Source organism: Nipponia nippon, unplaced genomic scaffold (genome assembly GCF_047370975.1).
Source record: "Nipponia nippon isolate SJK-2023a ecotype South Korea unplaced genomic scaffold, ASM4737097v1 scaffold_11, whole genome shotgun sequence".
Lineage (NCBI taxonomy): Eukaryota > Metazoa > Chordata > Aves > Pelecaniformes > Threskiornithidae > Nipponia > Nipponia nippon.
In genome coordinates this window covers 26,347,881-26,367,487 of record NW_028262302.1, presented here as the reverse complement: position 1 = coordinate 26,367,487, position 19,607 = coordinate 26,347,881, and the positions used below count along the sequence as shown (strand labels likewise).

Genomic DNA, 19,607 nt, shown 5'->3' with positions numbered 1-19,607 from the left:
AAAGGGCGCAGGCGGGCGCCGTTGCCGTGGCAGTGGGCGCTTCCGGCGCGGGAGGCGGCGGCGGCGGCGGGTCGTCTCTCAGTCCCTTAGGCCGGCGGGGCGGGCGGGCGTGCCCGGGGCGCGGCGGGGAACCGTTCCCCGGAGCCTTCAGGCCGCTTTCCCTGCGTGGGGGCAGGCGGCGGGGCGGTTGCCGCCCTAGTGGCCGGCCTGCAGGGTCGGCCTCTGTCAGAGCGCTCATTCCCTTTCCAGAGCCGTGTGATGAGATCCCCATGGAAGCAGAAAGCAGCTCCAGCCTCAGCGGGGACTCCCTGGCCAGTCTGACGGCGGGCGACGTGCTCATTCGCTCCACAGGTGTCCACAGGGAGAAGCCCATTGAAAGTGCGACGGGAGCTGGTGGCCGCATGAAAAAAGTGACGATCGCTCTCAAGAAGCTGCGTGAAGTGGGAGCTGATGGGGCTTTTCCTGAAGAGGGGACACCCTGCCTTCCTCCGGCCCCGTTAGCAAACAGGGCTCCGTGCGGGGCAGCAGCCCGCGGCGCGGCACCAGGTGCGTGATTTGCTGTGGGTGTTCAGCTTAGGATTCAGGTAAAAATCGCTGTGTAGTGTTTTCAGTCATGTAGTAGTTTTGTAGAACCATAGAATCTCGTTAAAATAGAATACGTGTTAAAATTATTTGTCTTCCTTTGTAGTCTTGGAAAACAAACAAACAAACCAACCCTACCTCTCCTAACCCACCCCCCAAACAACACATTGGTAACTGCCTGTACTACTGAAGCTTACATAGATGAGTTAACAAAATGAAAAAAAAAATTGCATCCTTTTCTGCAACTTTTTAAAAAAACTATTTGTAGTAGTATTAAGTAAATAATTTTAAGCCTTTTTTTTATTAGAATGAGGCTGTAGTGATGTACCATGTACTCTTCAAATTCAAAACAGACACAATCTGTGCTAGTTATCTAGTCAGATAGAATATTCATTTTGTTTCCTTGAAATACACATCAATTACAGTCTTTGGGGAAGGGATTTTAGTGTTTTGGGGGTCAAGGTACAAACAGCCTCAAAATATGTTATTTTTATAGTGTTAGGAAGACATATTAGTCTCTGACATAACTAAAATGTGTACTGTCTTCAGTGTCCTTCTTCTGTAAGATGTGTTATCATAGAATTGTGTCTCTAGACAGGTAACTTTCTATTTTCCTGTGATCTTTAGACTTGAATTTGAGCTAGACATTGTCAATTTTGTAATGCTTTGTTTTTCAGAGACTTTTTCATATATTATAAAACAAGTCTATAATCCAGGCTCACAGAATTCATTAACGTTTGTAAGCTTCAGCTTGATGGCTGTGGTCGTTTGTGTCATGAAAGTCATTATGTTTAGATATTCAAAGCTAAAGGCAGGGGAAATGTTGAGATTTGGGTTAGTTAAGGTATACTGAAAATGCATGATAAATCATTATGACCACAGTAAATCTGCTTTTATTTTAGGAGTCCTGAGTACTAAAGGACATCCAGAACGTTGTCTTTCAGTAGAAAATTCTAGAGAGGCCATGTTTTTACCCCATATGGTAAGAAAAGTTACTGTTGCTTCCTGCAATCCCAAACTAAGAGAACAGCATTTTTCTCAAAAAATTGTAGCTTCTGTAAAAGCATGGCAGATCTTTGGCTCAGCTTCTGCATAATAGCTGTGCAGCTGCTTTCCTCTGAGTTGCTGCTAAGGTGGTATTAATGCTGAAGTGTTTGGAGGGGCTTTGTTTACTGTACTGCTACCTCTTGCATAATTAATACCAAGGCTTGTTTTTAACTTTTAGTGTAGTTCTTCCCTTGAAAAGGTGGTTACACATGGCACAATATTTCTTAAAAATCCTAAAACTTTTTGTAGATGTTTTTTTCTCTTCATATCATAATGAAATGGACATTAGTTTGTATGGAACTCTTTAATACTTACAATTAAAAGGGTTATTTCCTTTTGATTTGTTTGTTGTGCCTTACATAGAGTGGCAACTTCTCTCTAGGGCATCCATATAGTGATAAGCATGCATGAGGACAAAATTAACCTATGCCGTGAAAGGATTGCAGCAATGTCTCTGCGTGGCTCAAAGTAGACCTAGTGAGCTGAACAAAAGTCTCCTAAGTACGGTGGAGTACTCCACCATCAGTAAGGTTAAGTAAGAGATTTTTACCTTCCTAACTTGCCTTTATGACTCCTCATAGATTTTGATTATTCATGGATTCCACTTCAAGAAAATTCAGCTCTGTCCCTTCCGTTCCACTGTCTTATGAGTGCTTAATACTGCGTGTATGGGTAATCCCAAATTCTTTAAGATTAGCACCTTGTATAAACTGAAACAGGTGTAGTTTCACTACTACTTCTTTGGCCATAAATGAGGAGACTACATTTAATCAGCACTTAAAATATATACTGTTAATTTGAATTGTGTTTCTAGGGATTTTGTCCTTAAAATGTTGTGTGAGTTCTTGACGACAAACTCCAGATGATTCTGCGGTAGAAATCTTAAGACATTTTGTTCCAAAACCTTGTGTTAGTGTGTGGAGATGCTTACATTTGTGTATTCAGCAATTCCATCCACCTCTAAAATTTTGGCCACTGATACCAGAGGTGTTGATGTATGCTTTTCTGCTCTTCTTGTTCTGAAGGACTATCCTAGAGAAGCTGCAGTACAAGAAGATCCTTCCCTGCTACTGGAAGATAGCAGAAGACCTAAAGGTAAGACACATTGATGTACTGCTACAGTCCCTTTTTTGTAAGAAAACTGATAATTAGAGGAAAGGGGAGCTTTAATTTTATCTTAGGTATTTTCCTTCAATACAGAAACTTTTGAGTGAAAATATTCAAAGGTTTCTTTGATAAAAAGATGGTAATTGTAATTTACATTCTTAAATTTTGCAAATTTTACTTCAGTCTTGCTGGCATTACCCTAGCTTATGTAGCTCTTGTAATTAACTGAGAGGGACTTCTACCAGTGCACCAAAATGTTGAGATTCCTTTTGCTAATTGAACTATTCATGTCTCTGAATAGAGAATTTGGGGGGTGGACCTTGTTTGGATGCATTTTCCTGTTGTGAGTAATTGTGCTACAAATGCATGTTTTTCTGCAAGCAACCTACACCATAGCAAGTGTATTTTTAATCCTTAAAAAATCTAAGAAATCACATTGTCAATGACTTTTCCTTTAACTTCTGAATCTGCCAGTCAGTTTCACTCAGATTTGGGGAAGTGAAGACTTTCTAAAGAAAATACACTTCTGCAGGTTTCTTGGATATCTGTGACTATGTAGAAGAAAGAAACACGAATCAATACCCGCATTTAAGGCCAAAAATCAGTACTTCAGCTTCCTCTCTTACGCTCACAGAGGCAGCAGCTAGCTGGCTTATCAGCATGGGTGTACGAGCTGTGTGTAGTCAGCAGTAGAGAAACGCCGAACCTGCCACGTTTTGGGTTGTTATCTCTGCCCAGCAAACAGTGGATGAAGGAGAGCCTGCAATCCTTTTAGCATAATTTAAAGCTAATAAGAAAGTTTGTTGTAATTTATTATGACTGCGGAGAAGTATTCACATCAGAGTTCTGGGGTTTTTTTTAATTCAATTTTTTTCAAGTTAGAATTTGCAGGGTTTTATTGAATGGGTTGTCTGAGCTCAAGTTACCATTTATGTGGCATTTTTCCCCAAATTTTATGAAGGTAAGGTATTTTCACAGCATACCAAAATAGATTTATTGATACCGACATTCAATACTATATAAAATTGTATTAAATTAAGCCTACCCTTACTGTCATCATGATTTACATCTGCTACTTAGTGAAGGGAAACAGTTTGTTATTGCAATAGATAATGTGGTTTGCACAGGCAACAGATTCTTCGCAAGCAAAATTGTACATGTTGTTGAAATAATGCTTTGTGTCTACCTCTAAAATAGACATTTTGTGTCAGTTAACCTGACAAAGTATATTTTATGTCCTTCCCCACAGATGATGTTTTTATTTCTCAATATGCTACTGGCCAGAAAGAGGCTTTGAGAGCAGTGTTAAAGCAAAAGTAAGTATATGTTGTTGTTAGTGTCTCAGCTGTTCTGTGTCTGTACAGGTATACTACTATACTACTTCTTCAGTTTCTGCCAAAATGCATAGCTGGTAAGGAAATGGTATTCTTTATTTTCTCTGTTAGTATTATTTTTCTGTCTATGAAGGTGTTTTCAGTTTATTTTATCGTTCAGAGCTCACTGGAGTATCTTGTTTATTTCACATATTTTTGGTAATGCCTTTAGACTATTTGAATTAAGTTTCATGATACAAGAGTCAGGCAGGCAAGATCTGCTCTGATAAATAATTCATTTTGTGCCAAAACCATATAATATTTTTAAAGACAGATAAGGACACATGCTGTTTATCCATAGGCTGGAAATCTTGAAGACCAGAAATTTAGTTGGACTTTGCTACTAGTACATTGAACTTTGCAAAATACAACCTGTAAACATATTCTTTGTTGTGGTTGCAGTCATCACAGGGTAATGCCTTTTATATCAGAATCTGTAATGTAATCCTGAGAAATTTCTTGTGTCATGCTGAAAGATGAGAATAAAATTATTTCTTAGGTGTCAAGGGCTTCAAGGAGAAATGCTTATGTAAGTAGTGATACCAATGCTACATGTGGGAAATCATTTGCCTGGAGGAAACCATGCTATTTACAGGCACTTGTTTATTTTTATAGAACACAAAGTACTCCTGTACTTAAGGAGGTGAAGGTACAGCTCTTAGGAAATGCCTCCACAGAAAAAAAAGCAAGTGTTGGTCAAGACACCAGGTCAACACACAGGGAAGTTGATTCTGCAACAACCATTGCAGCAGCAACTGCTGCTGCCATTGCTACTACAGCTCCACTTCTTAAAGTAAGTAGCCTGTGGTAATATTAGATCTTTGTCCGCTTATAATAGTGGATGTTAAAATTGTTGGTAGTAGAGCCAGAGACTGAATGTGTCTGCTTACTGTTTTCTGTGTGTTAGTAATCTCAGACTTACTGACCAATATACCCGGGAGAACTAATTTAGATTTGGCTAAATGGGCAAACGGACAGAGACCATTTGATTTATCTTTTAGAAGAATTTTATAGCATTGCTAAACCACCAAACGTTAGGGCTAACTAGGATTTTGTTTCTTTTGGGAAGCAGATCAGGCCATGGTAATGGGAAGGATGTTTTGTTCTCTTCAGGCTTGCACCTCTCTTGCAGTAAGGGTGTTTTTTTTTTTTTTTTTTTCCCTCCCAGGTTCAAAATGAATTGGAAGCAAAAGTTAACTCAGTTTCAGCATTACTTAATAAACTACAGGAGACAGACAGACAACTGCAGCGTGTTGCTGAACAGCAAACAAATACCAAGACTCAATATGAGAAGCCCCACTGTCATGAAAGAGTCAACGAGCTTGAAAAACAAATGAATGCTTTCATGGTGCAACGGATGGAGCGTTTGGAAAAGTTACAGGAGCAACAAATGAACATTCAGGTATCTAAGTAACAGTGCAGAAGCTTTAGCTTAATCATTTTTTCTGTATCTCCATGTTAATGTTATAGTAATTTGGATTATATCTTAGTATTAGAAAGAAAGATCCAGTGGCCAGCACATGAGCTTAGAGCTTTTTGGGAAAAGTTTATTTCTGGTTCTGTCCCAGATGTCTGCTCCCCTCCCCACCATAATTTTTGTGTCTCTGGAAAGTAAATGCAAAAATTGTGAAATGTTCTCGTTCCCACTAAGAATTTGTTTAGATCTTTGTTAATTGAAGAAACTTCCATTTAATAAGTAGCTAGTCAGATCAGAAATCTAAGAAGAGTTATAAATTGTTTCTTCAGAGAGTCCTGCGTGCTTTTTGAAAGACAGAATAATGTCAAAGCATGTCTGTGTTCTGAGATTGTTGTAAATGACTTTTCTCTCAAATAGCATGTCAAAATCTGATTAACATGATTACATGGCAAGTATTCGTGCTTAGAGCTTTACTTGCGGAAACCAAGGCATCTATCAGAAACACTTTGTAATTTTGTCTCTTAGTCTCATCTCGTTAGCTCTGCAGTCAACACGGGTGGCTTACAGCAAATTCACGTACCTTCCTCCAGTCTCATGACAAAACAATCTGAGAAGCCAGAACAGCAAGTGCTTACTAACGGAGTGTCTTCGTGTCAGAGGGGTTTATTTCCTACCAGTGGTCCACCTGCCCCAGGTGAAGACAAATTCTTAATATCTTTCTTCCAGTGTTACTTTTGCATTAATTTTGTTTCCATTAATATTGGATTGTACATCACATCAGTAATAAGTAGTAAACATTTCTTCTGTATAATTGATTTTTGTTGCCTAATGTACTATATAACATGTACCACTTATTCTGAAAATGTCCCAGTTTAAATTAAAGTGAGAGTGTGGTATTTACTAACTGCTTAGTCTGCACCAAGAGAGGCCCAGACTTCACCTAAAATAATGTTACTGAGAAATAATCGATGTGGAAGCTTGTAGTGAACTAGCTCATACTATGGTTGGGGGGGGTTTTTGATCCCTTTATAAGAGCACTTGTAAGTATGAAACTTTCTTCCTGTTTACTTTTTAGCTACTTCTGTAATGTTTTGCATTTTTCTGAAAAATTCATAATGTTGGCATGTTTTTTTCTTCTCGATTCTTTTTCCTGTGAAGAAAATTGTTAACACTTTAACTTTTTTTTTTTCCCTGAAGCATATTCAAGCCAATTTCAAAGTTGTGGCATTCATACACAAAAATCTCCTCTAAAGACACCAGTTCCTCGGAGATATGCTCCAGAACCTGTAGCAAAAAATGTGAAAATCTCAAAGAAAGAAAACCCTGTAACAGAAAAGGAAAATATTCCCAAATCCACATGTGAAGGTACTGTGAGTAAGATGCTCCTGTCTTCCGCTGGCATGAACGCTATGGCCTGAGGTTTACTTTGTGTGGTCCTCACCTAATCTGAGCTGTTGGGTTGCTGGCACTTAAATACATGTATTCAGACTATTTTCAGGTATGCTTGGGAAGGGTTAATTTTGTGGATAAGTCACTTAGCTAACTAAAGACTTAATGACAGTACTGATCTAGCCTATAGCGTCTCGACATGATTGCTCACTGCAATGTTTTCTCAGATGAAAAACAGAATGTCCATTCATTGTCAGGTTTAAGGAATATTATATAGAATAATGAAAATCTTGGTATCTACTCAATAACTTAGTTGTTATCATTGGTCGAATTGATTTTTTTTTTTCATAAAACCATGCATTCCTAGTGTCTCTAGGCTTTCGTAATGAAAATAGCACCCGTGAAGCAAAGGAGGTAATTTTCATTTACTGCTTTTTCAGTTTAATGGCATGAACTCAGTTTTGAAGATTTCATCAAAAAATAAAGCATCTTTTTTAGCTGGCTGTGTTCAGAATTGCTTTGAGGATCTAAGATTGAGGAAGAACATCTAAAAGATCCAGCCATTGCACTGTATCACAGACAAAATGCTTGTTTGTGTCTTCATCAGATCCTTCTCAGGCTGCTGCTTCTATCTCTTTTTTACAAAGCTGTCACATACTCCTATTGTTCTGTGAGTCCAGGAATAAATGAAACAAGACAGAGGAAGAACAAATCTGTGACATCACGGACAGAATGTTTCTCTGTGACTCAGTTAATTGCCGTCACAGTTTCACTCATCTGTTTTCTGACTTTGCTAATGTAAAGCAGTCATAGTAAGATAGATTAGTGTGAATGGTTTTATGTGGCTTGTCTTATCTGAAGTAAATCTGTATTTTGAAATTTAAAAAAATATTTTTACTGTCCTCGGTGATTATTATATAATGGTGAAACTTCTGGACAGGAAAAGAAAGTATTAAATATATTGAACAAACGTAACAGCAAATGTAACTTTTTTTTTTTTTTTGTCTAAGGTGAAGGGAGACTTCTTGAGCATATTCTGAATTCTCAAGAAATGCCACTGAGGCAAACTGAGTTTTCCAAGAAGGCAACATTAAACAGTAATAAAACAACCTGGCATTCTGAGCGAGACAGGTAAATAAACATAACAATCCAAAATTGAGGAAGATTTTTTTTGTTTGTTTTAATGAAAGCGAGAAAGGTGTGTTAGATATTGATGGTGTAATAGAATCACGGGCATGGTCCTTCAGTCTGACAAAGCTGTGCTTGAAGTAAAACACTGGAGCACTGGTATTTCTGTGCTACTTTTGCATTTCTGTCGTACTGAAGGTAGATAAAAGCTCGTTGCTAAGGATAGTTCATAACACCTTTCTCAGAGGTCAGTGGGTGTCACTTGGAGCGCTTTTCTGTCTTCTGAGTGTATTTCTTCTGTTGCAGCAGCTTGTGGAGTAGGGTCAGGAAGGCAGCTCTACAGGCGTTGTGTTAAAGTGGGATTGCCCTTGTCAGTGAGACTCCAAGCTGCCTGCTTGTGGGAGCTGCATGAGAACACTTTGGGAAGGAACAGCATCAGCCTACCAGTTTCTAAGCTTTAGAGTGAGTTAGGAAATTTTTTTAGCCATCCAGTCTGAAACATATTTTCTCCAGGCAATAGTTTGATGTCATAGTTTCACTAATATAATGAGAAACAGCTACATAGATACTGTCTTATTTACGGTAGTATAGATGAAAATATTAACTGCTTCAAATGGAAAGGTATCCAAAGTTTAAATGTTGCTCTGTTAGATCTGAATTTTAGATGTAGTTTCACTGTTCAAAATACAAGGATATAGCTCAAGGTGTGAAGTGGTAAACAGAGAAAACCCAATAACCTGTCTTTAACCTCAGGTAGAAAAGCAAATTCCATTTTATATAAAGGTTTGGTATTCTTGCACTTTAAATTCATGCTTAGTTTCAAAGTTGGCTACTTTCTTGGGCCACGTGAGGAGCCATGAGACTTAATCAGGAGTGTTTCTCCCATCAGGCATACTGCTTTGCGTACAGACCCAGTCCCTGCTTTTGACAGCTCCTTCCAAAATTGCAGTGCAATTGAGAAAACGGTGAAAAAAGCAGATGATTTACTTCAAGATCTTGGCCAGTTGAGAAGAGAAATGCGTGACATGCTACAGGTAAGGTCCATGTTATTCCAAGGGGAATTAAAAATGTGGATTTAAAACTTGGAGGTCTGGCATCAGTAAAAGAGTGGCCCTTGCTTCTATCTCTGTAAAAAGGCTGACATTTGTTTACCATTACTTGAAATATTGCAGTTTTTGTATGTGGAAGGGCTTTGAGCCTAAGTAATGCCTCAATGAGTATGCAATGAACTAGGCTGTAGAGACTCTTACTGCAATTCTGCCGAACATAAAGAGGTTAAAAGAAAAAAAAGTGTTTTATTTATTTGTTTTAAGGTTTTGGATATTTTCAGTGCCTGTTTTCTGCTTGCTCTCTTCCTGTGATACTAGAGCAACAGAGCTGATGTAATATTCCCATTTGGGAAAGAACAATTCTATTTATCTGCATCGGGATGACTTAAGCTACTTCCCTTCTCATTTTGCCATTTGTTTTTGTAAAGAGTGCTGTTTCCAAAGAATTGCCTGGCATACATCATTATATTGTTTCTCATGCTAATGATTTTGTACCTTTGGTGCTAGAATGGTTCTGTGCTGGCAACATGTAACTTGTGTCTGGCTTTTGAAAATTGAGGCTTTTATCTGTCTGTTAAACTGGTTCCATGTGCAATCAAGGTATACCTGATTATTTAGCCTGTCTGCTGTGGTCATCTCTGTTCTTGTAAATGTAAGCGGTGGGAAAGAAGAAAGACTTGAATATCCACAGGTTTGTAAATTGGCTTGGACCGTAACAGATTTTATTCTATTGGTTTGTTTCTGTGGTTGAAGATTTCAGCTTGCATATTTCCCTAACAATAGTGTCTATTACATGCCAGTTATTTGTTACTGTATCTTTAGAAAACACAGCTTAATCTGTCATATCTTACAGTATAGCTGATGCATTGTTTCATAGATTTGGTAAGATATTAATGGATTGCATGTTTAGCTGCTCTTACTAGTAAGAGAACCGATGCCATGTGCCCCATTTATGTTGCAAATATTTGCTTACCACTCTTGCTAAGAACTTACATTGAATAACATACCTTAGCATAGGCAGCACAGGACAGGACAAGATGGGAGAAGGAATGGCAGGTGAGAAAGACACAGTTAACATAAATGGATTCAAATATCTTCTTTCTTATGAAAAAGGTCAATAGGAAGACAGAGATGCAATTGTGGAAGACTTCAGCAATTGTGGAGTCAATTATAGATACATAGCTATTGACTTCTCATCATTGAGAGATAAGTAGAGTGAGAAAATAAATGCTTGGGGTAAGTGACCTCTAGCTTTGTCATGCAAGCAAATGAAAGGCCTGAATTAACTGAGATACGTTGAGATGGAACAGAAGGTGGTGCTCTAATCCAAAAGAAGTGTGCAGCGAGATTTGGTAGTTCACAAGGAATTCATTGTGCTCATTTAAATTGGTCAAATATCTACTCTAGATTTTATCTTGACAGGTCTGTCTTTAGGTAAGATTCAACAGCTCTCCTTCTGTCTTTTTAGGAAGCAAATTCATGGAAATCAGACATGAATGATCTTAAGGTATACCTTGAATTTTTATGTTTTGGGTTTGTTTGGTTTTTTTGTTTGGTGTTTTTTTTTTTAAATACTGTAATACTGAAACAGTTTTGAATATGCTGGCAATGAGATACCACTACAGTAACTGTTGCACACCTGTATTTTTTTTAAAAAGTTGCTAGTATGTACAGATTACATTATTCAAAGTAAGATTTAACTTCTTTGACTTGTCCTATTCAGTCTTAGTGGGCTGTCTTGAGGGAGTAATACAAATGCCTGGCAGAAAGCTGCCACCTCAAAATGGGCATGGTGTGGACTGCTAATACAATTATCACTTCATGATCTGAGTCTAATTGGCAAGTCTACATCATTTTAAGGTTGAACATGTATCTGTATTTCTTACATTTTCTCACAAATTTCACCTGTCTTATTGAGCTAGTATTTGTCAAAAAGTTTCATTTTAAAATGAAAACCTATACAGAATTGGTAAATAATTTGGTATATTGTCCTTTTCTCGCCAGGTAAAACCAAAATGACGGGATCAGTGTGTTGATTTCTATTTTATGTCCTTTGTGCTTTGGCAGTACATCTGTTAGAACATAAACTTTTGTTTAATTCTGATGTGATAGTAGAGTAGCCTTAAAGGCCAAACTGATTTTTGACCTGTGACACTTTTTTCTGTTTGTTCAGTTAATGCTTTCAGAGTCTACTCAAGTTTGGGTATTTTGGTTTTGTTTTGGAGTTTCTTTTTCTTTATGTACATCTATCACTTTTTAATTTTTTTTGCTTCCTTTCTGGAAAATGAAGCACTCTGGGGCCCTCTGGGTTTCATCAGGAGTGTGAGAATGAATGTGAAGAACTATAGCCGTATGTCTCCTTGTGTCCCTTCATTTTGTATTTAGCAGCTAATATACACTCAATTTTTATCTCTGTAAAAGGGTTCTGCAAAGTAAAAGGCTAATAGTTGCTTCATTGTTTCTTATAAAAAGTAAAAATCAGCGAAAGAGGGAGAGGATCATGGTGCTGTTGAGGGGGTTTATTTTTTTATTGTTAAAACGTATGTATGTTGGCTGGTGTTCCTTGGGATAGATTCATGCCAAACGAGTGCATATATCTAGAGGATTTTGGTTTTTATTATTCTTTTAATTATACTTAAATACTGTTACATGGAGAGATTTGCATGTAATACTTGCTTCATGTATCTAATTGCCACCTTTCCACACGCTTATTTGCTTCATTAGCATTGCTTGTCATACATTAGATCATTTCTCATTTGAGAGCTTTTGGATCTGTTTCTATTTGCTTAACTTTTAAATATATTTGCAACATATGAATGTTCTTGAGTAATTGAAGTTGATGATAGTACACATGGATGGTATTTCATATGATGGGCATTGATTTGATAATAGATTAATAAGAATTCTGATCAGTGTGTAGAAAATTGAAATTACAACCTCTGATTACAAGCTAGTGGTTCTGTTTCCATTCTAGTCAAAAAAACCTACTGTTGCACCTGATCTTCCTGAACATCATCAGCTCAATAAACCATCCATCCTTCAAAATGTTAAAGTGCCAAAATCTATACTGAGGGATGCTGAAAGGATTTTGAGAGGAGTTCAAAACAATAAAAAAGTTCTTGAAGAAAATTTGGAAGCTGTTATTCGTGCAAAAGATGGGGATGCCATGTATACTTTTATTAATGCCTTGACTACAAACAGGTTAGACCCTATTATTCAGTGCTTTGTGTGACTGCTCATTGTACGTGCTCGCCTTTTATCAACTTTCTTTCTTTTTTTTTTTTTAATTCTGTACATTGATGAACTGGCGCAGTTCCCTGAAAAAACTATTTATTGATTCTTGTTTGCAATCATGAGATGACTCTCTTGAACGTCAAATGTTTTTTGACCATCCTGATGTGAATTGAATTTTTTGACAGATACCTGTTACTACTTGATACGATCTATGCTCCAGAACTTAAATCTGAATTCAGAGATTCTGCCATTTGGACAAACTGCTCTGCTGTCATGACAAGGGGGCATTTAGCTTTTTATAGGCAAAATTGCATTAATAGGAAAATTAAGCGGTAATTTCATAGTTCTAAACAGAAGAGGCTTCACTAACCTGTAAATGTTAGTTAGTCATCCTACAGCAGGTCTTCGGCTTTTGAACTTTTGCTTAGTTGTGTTAAATGCTCCTGCTTGAATCATAATGACAGTTTTCCTATTAAAATGCTCCTTAATCTTGTGTTTTCCTGAGGAGGGTAACTATTCTTTACATGAAAAGATTTTTTTCAGGTGTGATATCTGCTATCATAATCTTCTAGAGGAAGCAGTAATTTCTGTCATCTGCTTTTTGTCTTTTGAGTTGGAATGTTTTTGTTGCCTTGTTTTTCCAGTTTTTGATCAAAGTAGGAACTGATACATGGCTGCCGCTTATTCATAGATGTTTGTAATAATGATAGTACGTACAAGCAGGCGGTGAGGTTGGCAGGTGGCATTATGTAAGAACAGATTTAGGTTTGGGAAACTCGGATAGGGTATGCTTAGTGCCTTTTGGAGACTGTAGGGGTATGTAATCTTACTGTCTCCGTGTTCTGGGTTTCTCTTTTTATAGTGTTTATAGGTCACTACTTTCCCAGGAGCAAATCTGTGCAATTTAAGAAACACTGACCTAAAATAGTTTTCTTCTATTTCAGAGCTGTATCGGAAGAGTTTCGTATCAGAAAGACTGTGGATGAGTGGATTAAGGCAATCAGTGTAGAAATCCAGGTATGGCTGAAAAAAATGAGTTCAGCTTTTTGCATTATATATTTTTGCACCTTACATTGTTCTTTCATGTCAATAGTTAAACATGATTCACTCACAACTTGAAAACATAAGAAAACTGCTGATTGTTACTAGCATGTAGTATGCCATAATAAAATATTTACCTCTGTTTTTAAACTTCCATTGCTTAATAAAAATCACTGATCCCACTTGCTGGCTAACATGAAAAACAAGCCGTTTCTCAGAACTTCAAAGTTATCCACAGACTCTTCTGATAGCCTTGAAGATAAAAATCTCCTTTTATTATGTTTATGTTTTATCTTTAGGCTGAAATGGCAAGAAATGATTCGGAACAAGTGAAATATGATCAAAAGGTCCCATGGATCAAGAGAGCCCAAAACATCAAGGCTATGAAGACCAATAAAGAAATTAAAGGAAAAACTCAAAAAATCCAAGGATGCTCGACAAAGAAGCCTTTATCTGCAGCTAAGCCATTGCAGAAGCAAGCAGAAGACAACACAAGCAAACAGAGGTTTAGAACTTACTTTTCTTCTGAAAGTTTGCAGAGGAAAGAAAAAAGGGCAGCTGTGAGTTCCGCAGTAGTTGGTTTCTTTTTTGTTAATAACTGCTATGCTTTAGATTGCAGTATTTGTGTGAAAAATTGTTTGTATGTGTAACTGTAATAATTTTAAATGAAAGTGATAGCCCTGTCCTGTGGATTTCTGTTGTCAGAGTTGTCCCTGTTTTCCTGTGCTGTAGAAATCTGAGCTGAGTGTGTATAACAACGTAGAATTCATTGTTGTGTTATCCATTTGTCTTACCCAGCACCTGCTATTTTATTCAGCTGTTAGTAAGCTCCTTGTAGGTATTTTATATGCATAAGTTTTCATGGGTGCTTGCCATTTCTACTGTTTGCAGATCTACTTATTTTCCTCTTTGCAACACTATGGATGTGTTCAAATTTTCATAAATGAAGAACTGTAAACTACTTTTTTTGTTTGTTTTGTTTTGTTTGGTGTGTGTCAGGGACCTGTGAATGGAAGTGCAGTGGGACAAAATGAAGACTATCTGTGTCACGTTTATGGGAAGCCAATTTACCAGGGCCATCGTAGCACACTTAAAAAAGCGCCATATCTGAGATTCAACTCTCCCTCTCCCAAATCTAAACTTCAAAGACCCAAGGTGATAGAGTGTGTTAGAGGTAAGTAATCCTTTGATGTGAACAAGGTGTTCTTTCCCAGTTTTTCTATTAGGAATTCCTTGTATAAATGAAACTATTTAATTGTAGTTCACCTGCTCTTCAAGGTAAAGCTTAAGCAACTGCAGTAGGCTTCCTAGAGAGGTGGTCGATGCCCCATGCTTGCCAGTGTTTAAGAGGCATTTGGAAAATTCCCTTAATACCATGCTTTAAGTTTTGGTCAGCCCTGAAGTGGTCGGGTGGTTGGACTAGATGATCGTTGTATGTCCTTTCTAACTGAAATAGTCTATTCTATTCTAAAAGATGCCCTTTTCAAAACAAAAAAAATTACCAGCAGGTTTTCAGATTTGCTTAGTGTGTATCTCACTTAGATTGACAAATTAATACTTATTTCTAAATTTAATAAACATATTAATATATTTTTATTGTTGCCCAAGTCTTAAATAGCTGAATTGCTAGAATTAATGACATAAGCACCTGAAAGCTGCGTGTGTTGAAAAAACTAACTCAGCTTTTGATAAAGGTTACTGAGAAATGTATTCTTCACGTCAGGTTTATCCAGTCATGTCATTCAAATGATGGATTCATTCAGAGTTAAGAAATCTATTGAGACTTGAAAAATTACAGAAGCCTGATATTCTGTTTCCCACTTCTAATGCATGAATCAAAATATGAAAATTTAAATTTATGGGTGTGAAGACGACATCTATTAACTTGAAAATATTGAAAGACGTTAATCGGAAGCATTGGTTAAGTTCACTAAATGCAAGTAACTTCTTCTGTTAGTCAAGTCAGGGTTAAAAGCGGAGTATAACTCTCTTGTATGAGCTTGTTAAGGTTATTTAATTGATTGATAAAGGTTATTAGTTGATTAATAATGAATTCTATTCATTAATTTTATAGGCAAAATGTTAGGATCAGAAGATTCTAATTTTCAAACCTATTAAAAATGTGTAAAAACAATAAAGTGAAACTATATAATATCTGACATAAGTAAGTGTAGATAAACTGGAGTTAGTAGAAAGTAATGTTTTAACTGGATCTGTTTTATTTCCTAGTTATCTTTTCAAAACTTAACTGATTCTTAATACAGAAACTAAGATTAATCTTTAACTGATATGTCAGAAAAACTAACGTGCATCATCCTCTCAGGGCGGGAGAGGGTGAGCAAATTACATGATAGAAGATAATGATGGAGAGAAAGAGTGTGTTCAGTGTAAGAGCCAGTTAAAGTGATAGTGGGCTTAGTTGAGTTAACAAGATGAGCATCAATGGAAAAATATTAGTTGGCTTCCCTCTGTGCTTCTTGCACTTACGCTGTTCTTACCCATGCAGGGAAAATAGACTTGACGCAATCTTAACTACCATGTTTAAAAAATGGTGTCCGAGTTTTTATTGTAACTGTCAAAATATTATATTCTGTATGAAATATAGGAGATTAACAGGAGAAGGCAGTCACTTGATGAGACCATGTTTTTAGGCCATTAAACTGTATGGTATAAAACATATATGTCTTTGAAGACAAGCACTGCTGGTTTTTGGGTTGGGATTTTTTTTTTTTTTGACCGTGCTCTGGAGCCCAGTTGTGATCCATGAAGAAAAAGTGTTATTGGTAGAAAGTACTTAGAATTCTCATAACCCTCCTGGAAAATGTGGGTTATAGTCCTGGCAAAAATCTAGAAGACTTTTTTCAAAACTTACCTCATTTTTTAAAAGGTGAGAACTTGGTATATGAAAACTTCTGGTCTTGTTGCTTATATATTTTATTTGACCTCTCTTGAAACACTTCTTTTTTCCTGAAGAATGCTGGTATACTCATTTGAAGGACCAGCATGATATATCAGTCTTTTAGACTACTGGCTATGCTGCTCATCTGTAATTTAGTTTATTCTGTACAGATTTTTTTTTTAATAAAATGTGTGCTAGTAAGGACTTAGTGTAGCAATAATAATGATGCAGTGACCTCTAAGATTTGGATTGAGAACAGACACTTCTTTAAAAATAGTTCATCAGCAGTTCTGCTTTTGCTGAGTCCTAAATGACATTTTTCTTCTGTATTTATTGGGCTCTTGTCCTTTATAGAAGGCCACAACCTTTCCAGGGAGGCCAATTTCATCATTCCAGAAACAATACATTGTAAAGAGGCAGAAAAAGTGGCCCCTACCCCAATCCAATTCTAATAAATACGTCATCTGATCATTTGATACTACCAGTTTTCTACCGATAACATGTTTAATTCAGTAGTGTAAGTGAAATGTAAAGGTACAGGTTGCATGCAGTTGTAATAAGCTGCTTCTGTGCTTTAGCTTGTTTTCTGTTGGAGGAGAATAGAAATGAGAGAGAGAACTGTGTACTGGATCCATGCTGCATTTGATCTTCCAGAACTCCTGCACGTGACAAGTACAGTTTAAAAGCTATTTGCTTGAAAACAGAATGAACTCTGGATAGCCTTTACCCAGAGGGATTCTCTTCCAAGTCATACCACAGCCGTACAGCAACATGTGTGTTTGCAATAATAAAGCCTCCACAAACCTCCTTTCTCTATTTCACATCAGACTGCAGTTACAGAAAGTTATGTTTTTTTCTCTTATCTTGACAGTAAATAAGACGATACACTCCCCTGTATTCTTATCGAAGGGAAGAAAGGAAGAATACGGAATTTTTTGCATGTCACCAGAATAGCACTCCAATTAATATGTGCCCTGCTGCCAAGTTTTCTGATTTTAATGGCTTTAGACTGAGGTCAGCCTTTGTTTGATACTGGCATTGCTTGTCTTTGACTCTTCATATAAGGCAGTTGGTCAAGCTGCTTAATTTTTGTGCTTTCCTACATCTAGCCAATAAAATGGAAAAGTAATACTTCTGTGTTTCACGTGGGTCTCATGAAGACAAAATAGTTAAGTGCTTTTGAAGGCTGCTGTTCTGAAAGATGCTGTTATGGCAGGGAAGTATAAATAATAAAATTAGAAACAGATCTGTACTGCTCTATAGTAGGAGTGTAAATAAAATGAAACAAAGTTGAATGAGCACTTTAAAGCACCAGGTTCTTAAAAAAAGAAAGCAAGAAATCTTGCTCGTGTTAGGCATGGTTAGTTCTTTCCTTCATGGATCTGCACCCACAGATTCCCTTCCTGGCCTTGATGTACTAGGTGATAAAGGCTTAAAAATTATTGGAAGTCGTTGGCCTTGGGTTTGATTGGCTGGAAAATCCAGACTTATTAAATGACTATTTTGTTAGAGCAGTCCACTGAGCTTGTTTTAAATTAGTGTTAGAATAAGGATGTTTATTTAAGACTGAAATGGCCATCTGGAGAGTCTCTTTTCAGTCATTTTATAACTCGCTCAACCATTTTCTTTGCAAATAAACTGTAGTGACTAATGCTTGGTTTCTTATGGGAAGTTAGGGAAAAAATCCAACTAACACTTTTATGAGTAAGAGAGCATTTCGAAAAAAAGTTGGAGTTGTTTTCTTGCATAATTTGAACTGATAAATATATGTAAAACACTAGGTTTTTAAAGCTAAGTTTAATTGTGTGTCTCGTTTCTGCCCGGTGCAAATAAACTTTTCAGGGGGAAATGAAAAGTTGAAAGCAATTAAAATGAGGTGCTGTGTGTATACAGTACTTAATCATTCTTACTGTGAGAGCCTTGTTTTTACAAGTTGGGGGTATTACAGATATGTTGCCAATTTCTGCTTTTACTCAAAAGTTCAAGGCCAGGGGGGACTGTTAGATCATGTGGTATGACCTCTTCTAAATCACAAGCCACTGAACTCTATTTATGTTACTGAGTCCAGTAATTTGTCTTTGACTAAAGAACAGTTTTTCTGGCTAACCTATGCTTTGCAGAAAGGCACATGCTCATCATTTAAAGACATCAGAAATTCTGCCCTTAATTACTTCTTCCCATGTCTACATACCTTATGGTTCAAAAGTAAATGGGACATTTCAAGTTTAGCACCTGATTTATAGTGAGTTTTTGGCTTCAGTTTACAGCTACTTCAGTTTCTAGGTGATTTTCCTTAAAAAACAAAAAAGGTCTGTTAATGTCCAATCTATTTTAATATTTACAGAGATACAGAATTAGAACTGAACGCAGTATTGTCATATATGGAAGTCTTCTGCTCTACCTCACTGAAATCCTGTTGAGACATCTGCGGATTACATTTATCCCTTTGACCACAGCACTGTATTGTGTTTTCTCATTGCACTGCTTATCCAACATGACCTTAAAGCCTTTTTCAGAGACACTTCTTTCTGACCAGTATTTTTGAAGAGTTATGACTTGCTGTTCTTGTTTCTAGGTTTATAACCCATAATTTATGTGTACAGAAATACCACTTCTGGAGTGGATTGCCTTACTTGCTTGTCTGCATTTGTTAAAAGTCACATTATCAATCTTTATTATCTCTAAATTTTATAATCATTGACTTTTACTCTTCAATTAATTAGGAAGCTGTTAAATGTGAACAGAACTAAACAGTGCTTGTTGCCATGTGTTAACTGGCCATTAGGGGCGATGATTAGAAACAACAGAGGAGTAAGATGACATTTTTCAGCTGTAGTGAAGATGCAGAGTTGGTTACTAATGTGATTCTTTCCAGGTTCATTTTCCTAACACCTACAAAATAACAGTAGAAGCACTTCTGTTTGATTCATGATTGTTGACTCCTTTTTTGGGGATGTTTCAGGCAGTTTTTATCCATTTAGATCAAAGTTCATAATTTCCTTAATAATATCCATTGTTTGCAAAGAATATAGGTTGAATAAGACCTTGCATGACTGTATAGTGAGAAACGCGACATTGCAATAAATGTTCTCTGCTATATGCTTAGGCATTGTTACATACAAGTTACTTCTGGGTGGCTATTTAACAATACATTTTCAAAACTGGACCAAAAAATCAGTGCTTCCTCGATGTTGCAAGTCAAGACTTATGGGTATTAATTATGGCTTTATTTTCCAGTAGCAGTGAGTTGTTAAACCAGGAATTTGTAGATGATACCTGTTCCTTTGAGTACCTGTCAATATTGTGGCTGGAGACAAACTGCATGTTTATAAAATTGAGGC

The 19,607-nt window shown here is 36.9% G+C and overlaps 1 protein-coding gene across 22 annotated transcripts in view; it reads left to right on the top strand.

Annotated features, from left to right (window-relative positions):
- Positions 1-34: 34 nt before the first annotated feature.
- The window catches only part of KIAA0586 (KIAA0586 ortholog), an 89,612-nt gene continuing 70,039 nt past the window's right edge, over positions 35-19,607 (top strand). For 9 of the 22 annotated variants that reach the window (XR_015702396.1, XR_015702397.1, XR_015702394.1 and 6 more), the window contains exons 1-15: positions 35-546; positions 1,485-1,564; positions 2,655-2,724; positions 3,986-4,052; positions 4,725-4,902; positions 5,278-5,511; positions 6,052-6,220; positions 6,724-6,891; positions 7,926-8,046; positions 8,933-9,077; positions 10,561-10,599; positions 12,067-12,293; positions 13,271-13,343; positions 13,667-13,927; positions 14,367-14,541. Coding sequence is in view for 12 of the 22 variants with exons in the window: in XM_087747996.1 (XP_087604122.1) it covers positions 270-546; positions 1,485-1,564; positions 2,655-2,724; positions 3,986-4,052; positions 4,725-4,902; positions 5,278-5,511; positions 6,052-6,220; positions 6,724-6,891; positions 7,926-8,046; positions 8,933-9,077; positions 10,561-10,599; positions 12,067-12,293; positions 13,271-13,343; positions 13,667-13,927; positions 14,367-14,541 (2,284 nt within the window). In the remaining 10 variants the exon portion in view is untranslated. The remainder of the gene's footprint in view (positions 547-1,484; positions 1,565-2,654; positions 2,725-3,985; positions 4,053-4,724; positions 4,903-5,277; positions 5,512-6,051; positions 6,221-6,723; positions 6,892-7,925; positions 8,047-8,932; positions 9,078-10,560; positions 10,600-12,066; positions 12,294-13,270; positions 13,344-13,666; positions 13,928-14,366; positions 14,542-19,607) is intronic. The other 13 variants (XM_087748000.1, XM_087747999.1, XM_087748001.1 and 10 more) reach the window with 4 other exon arrangements.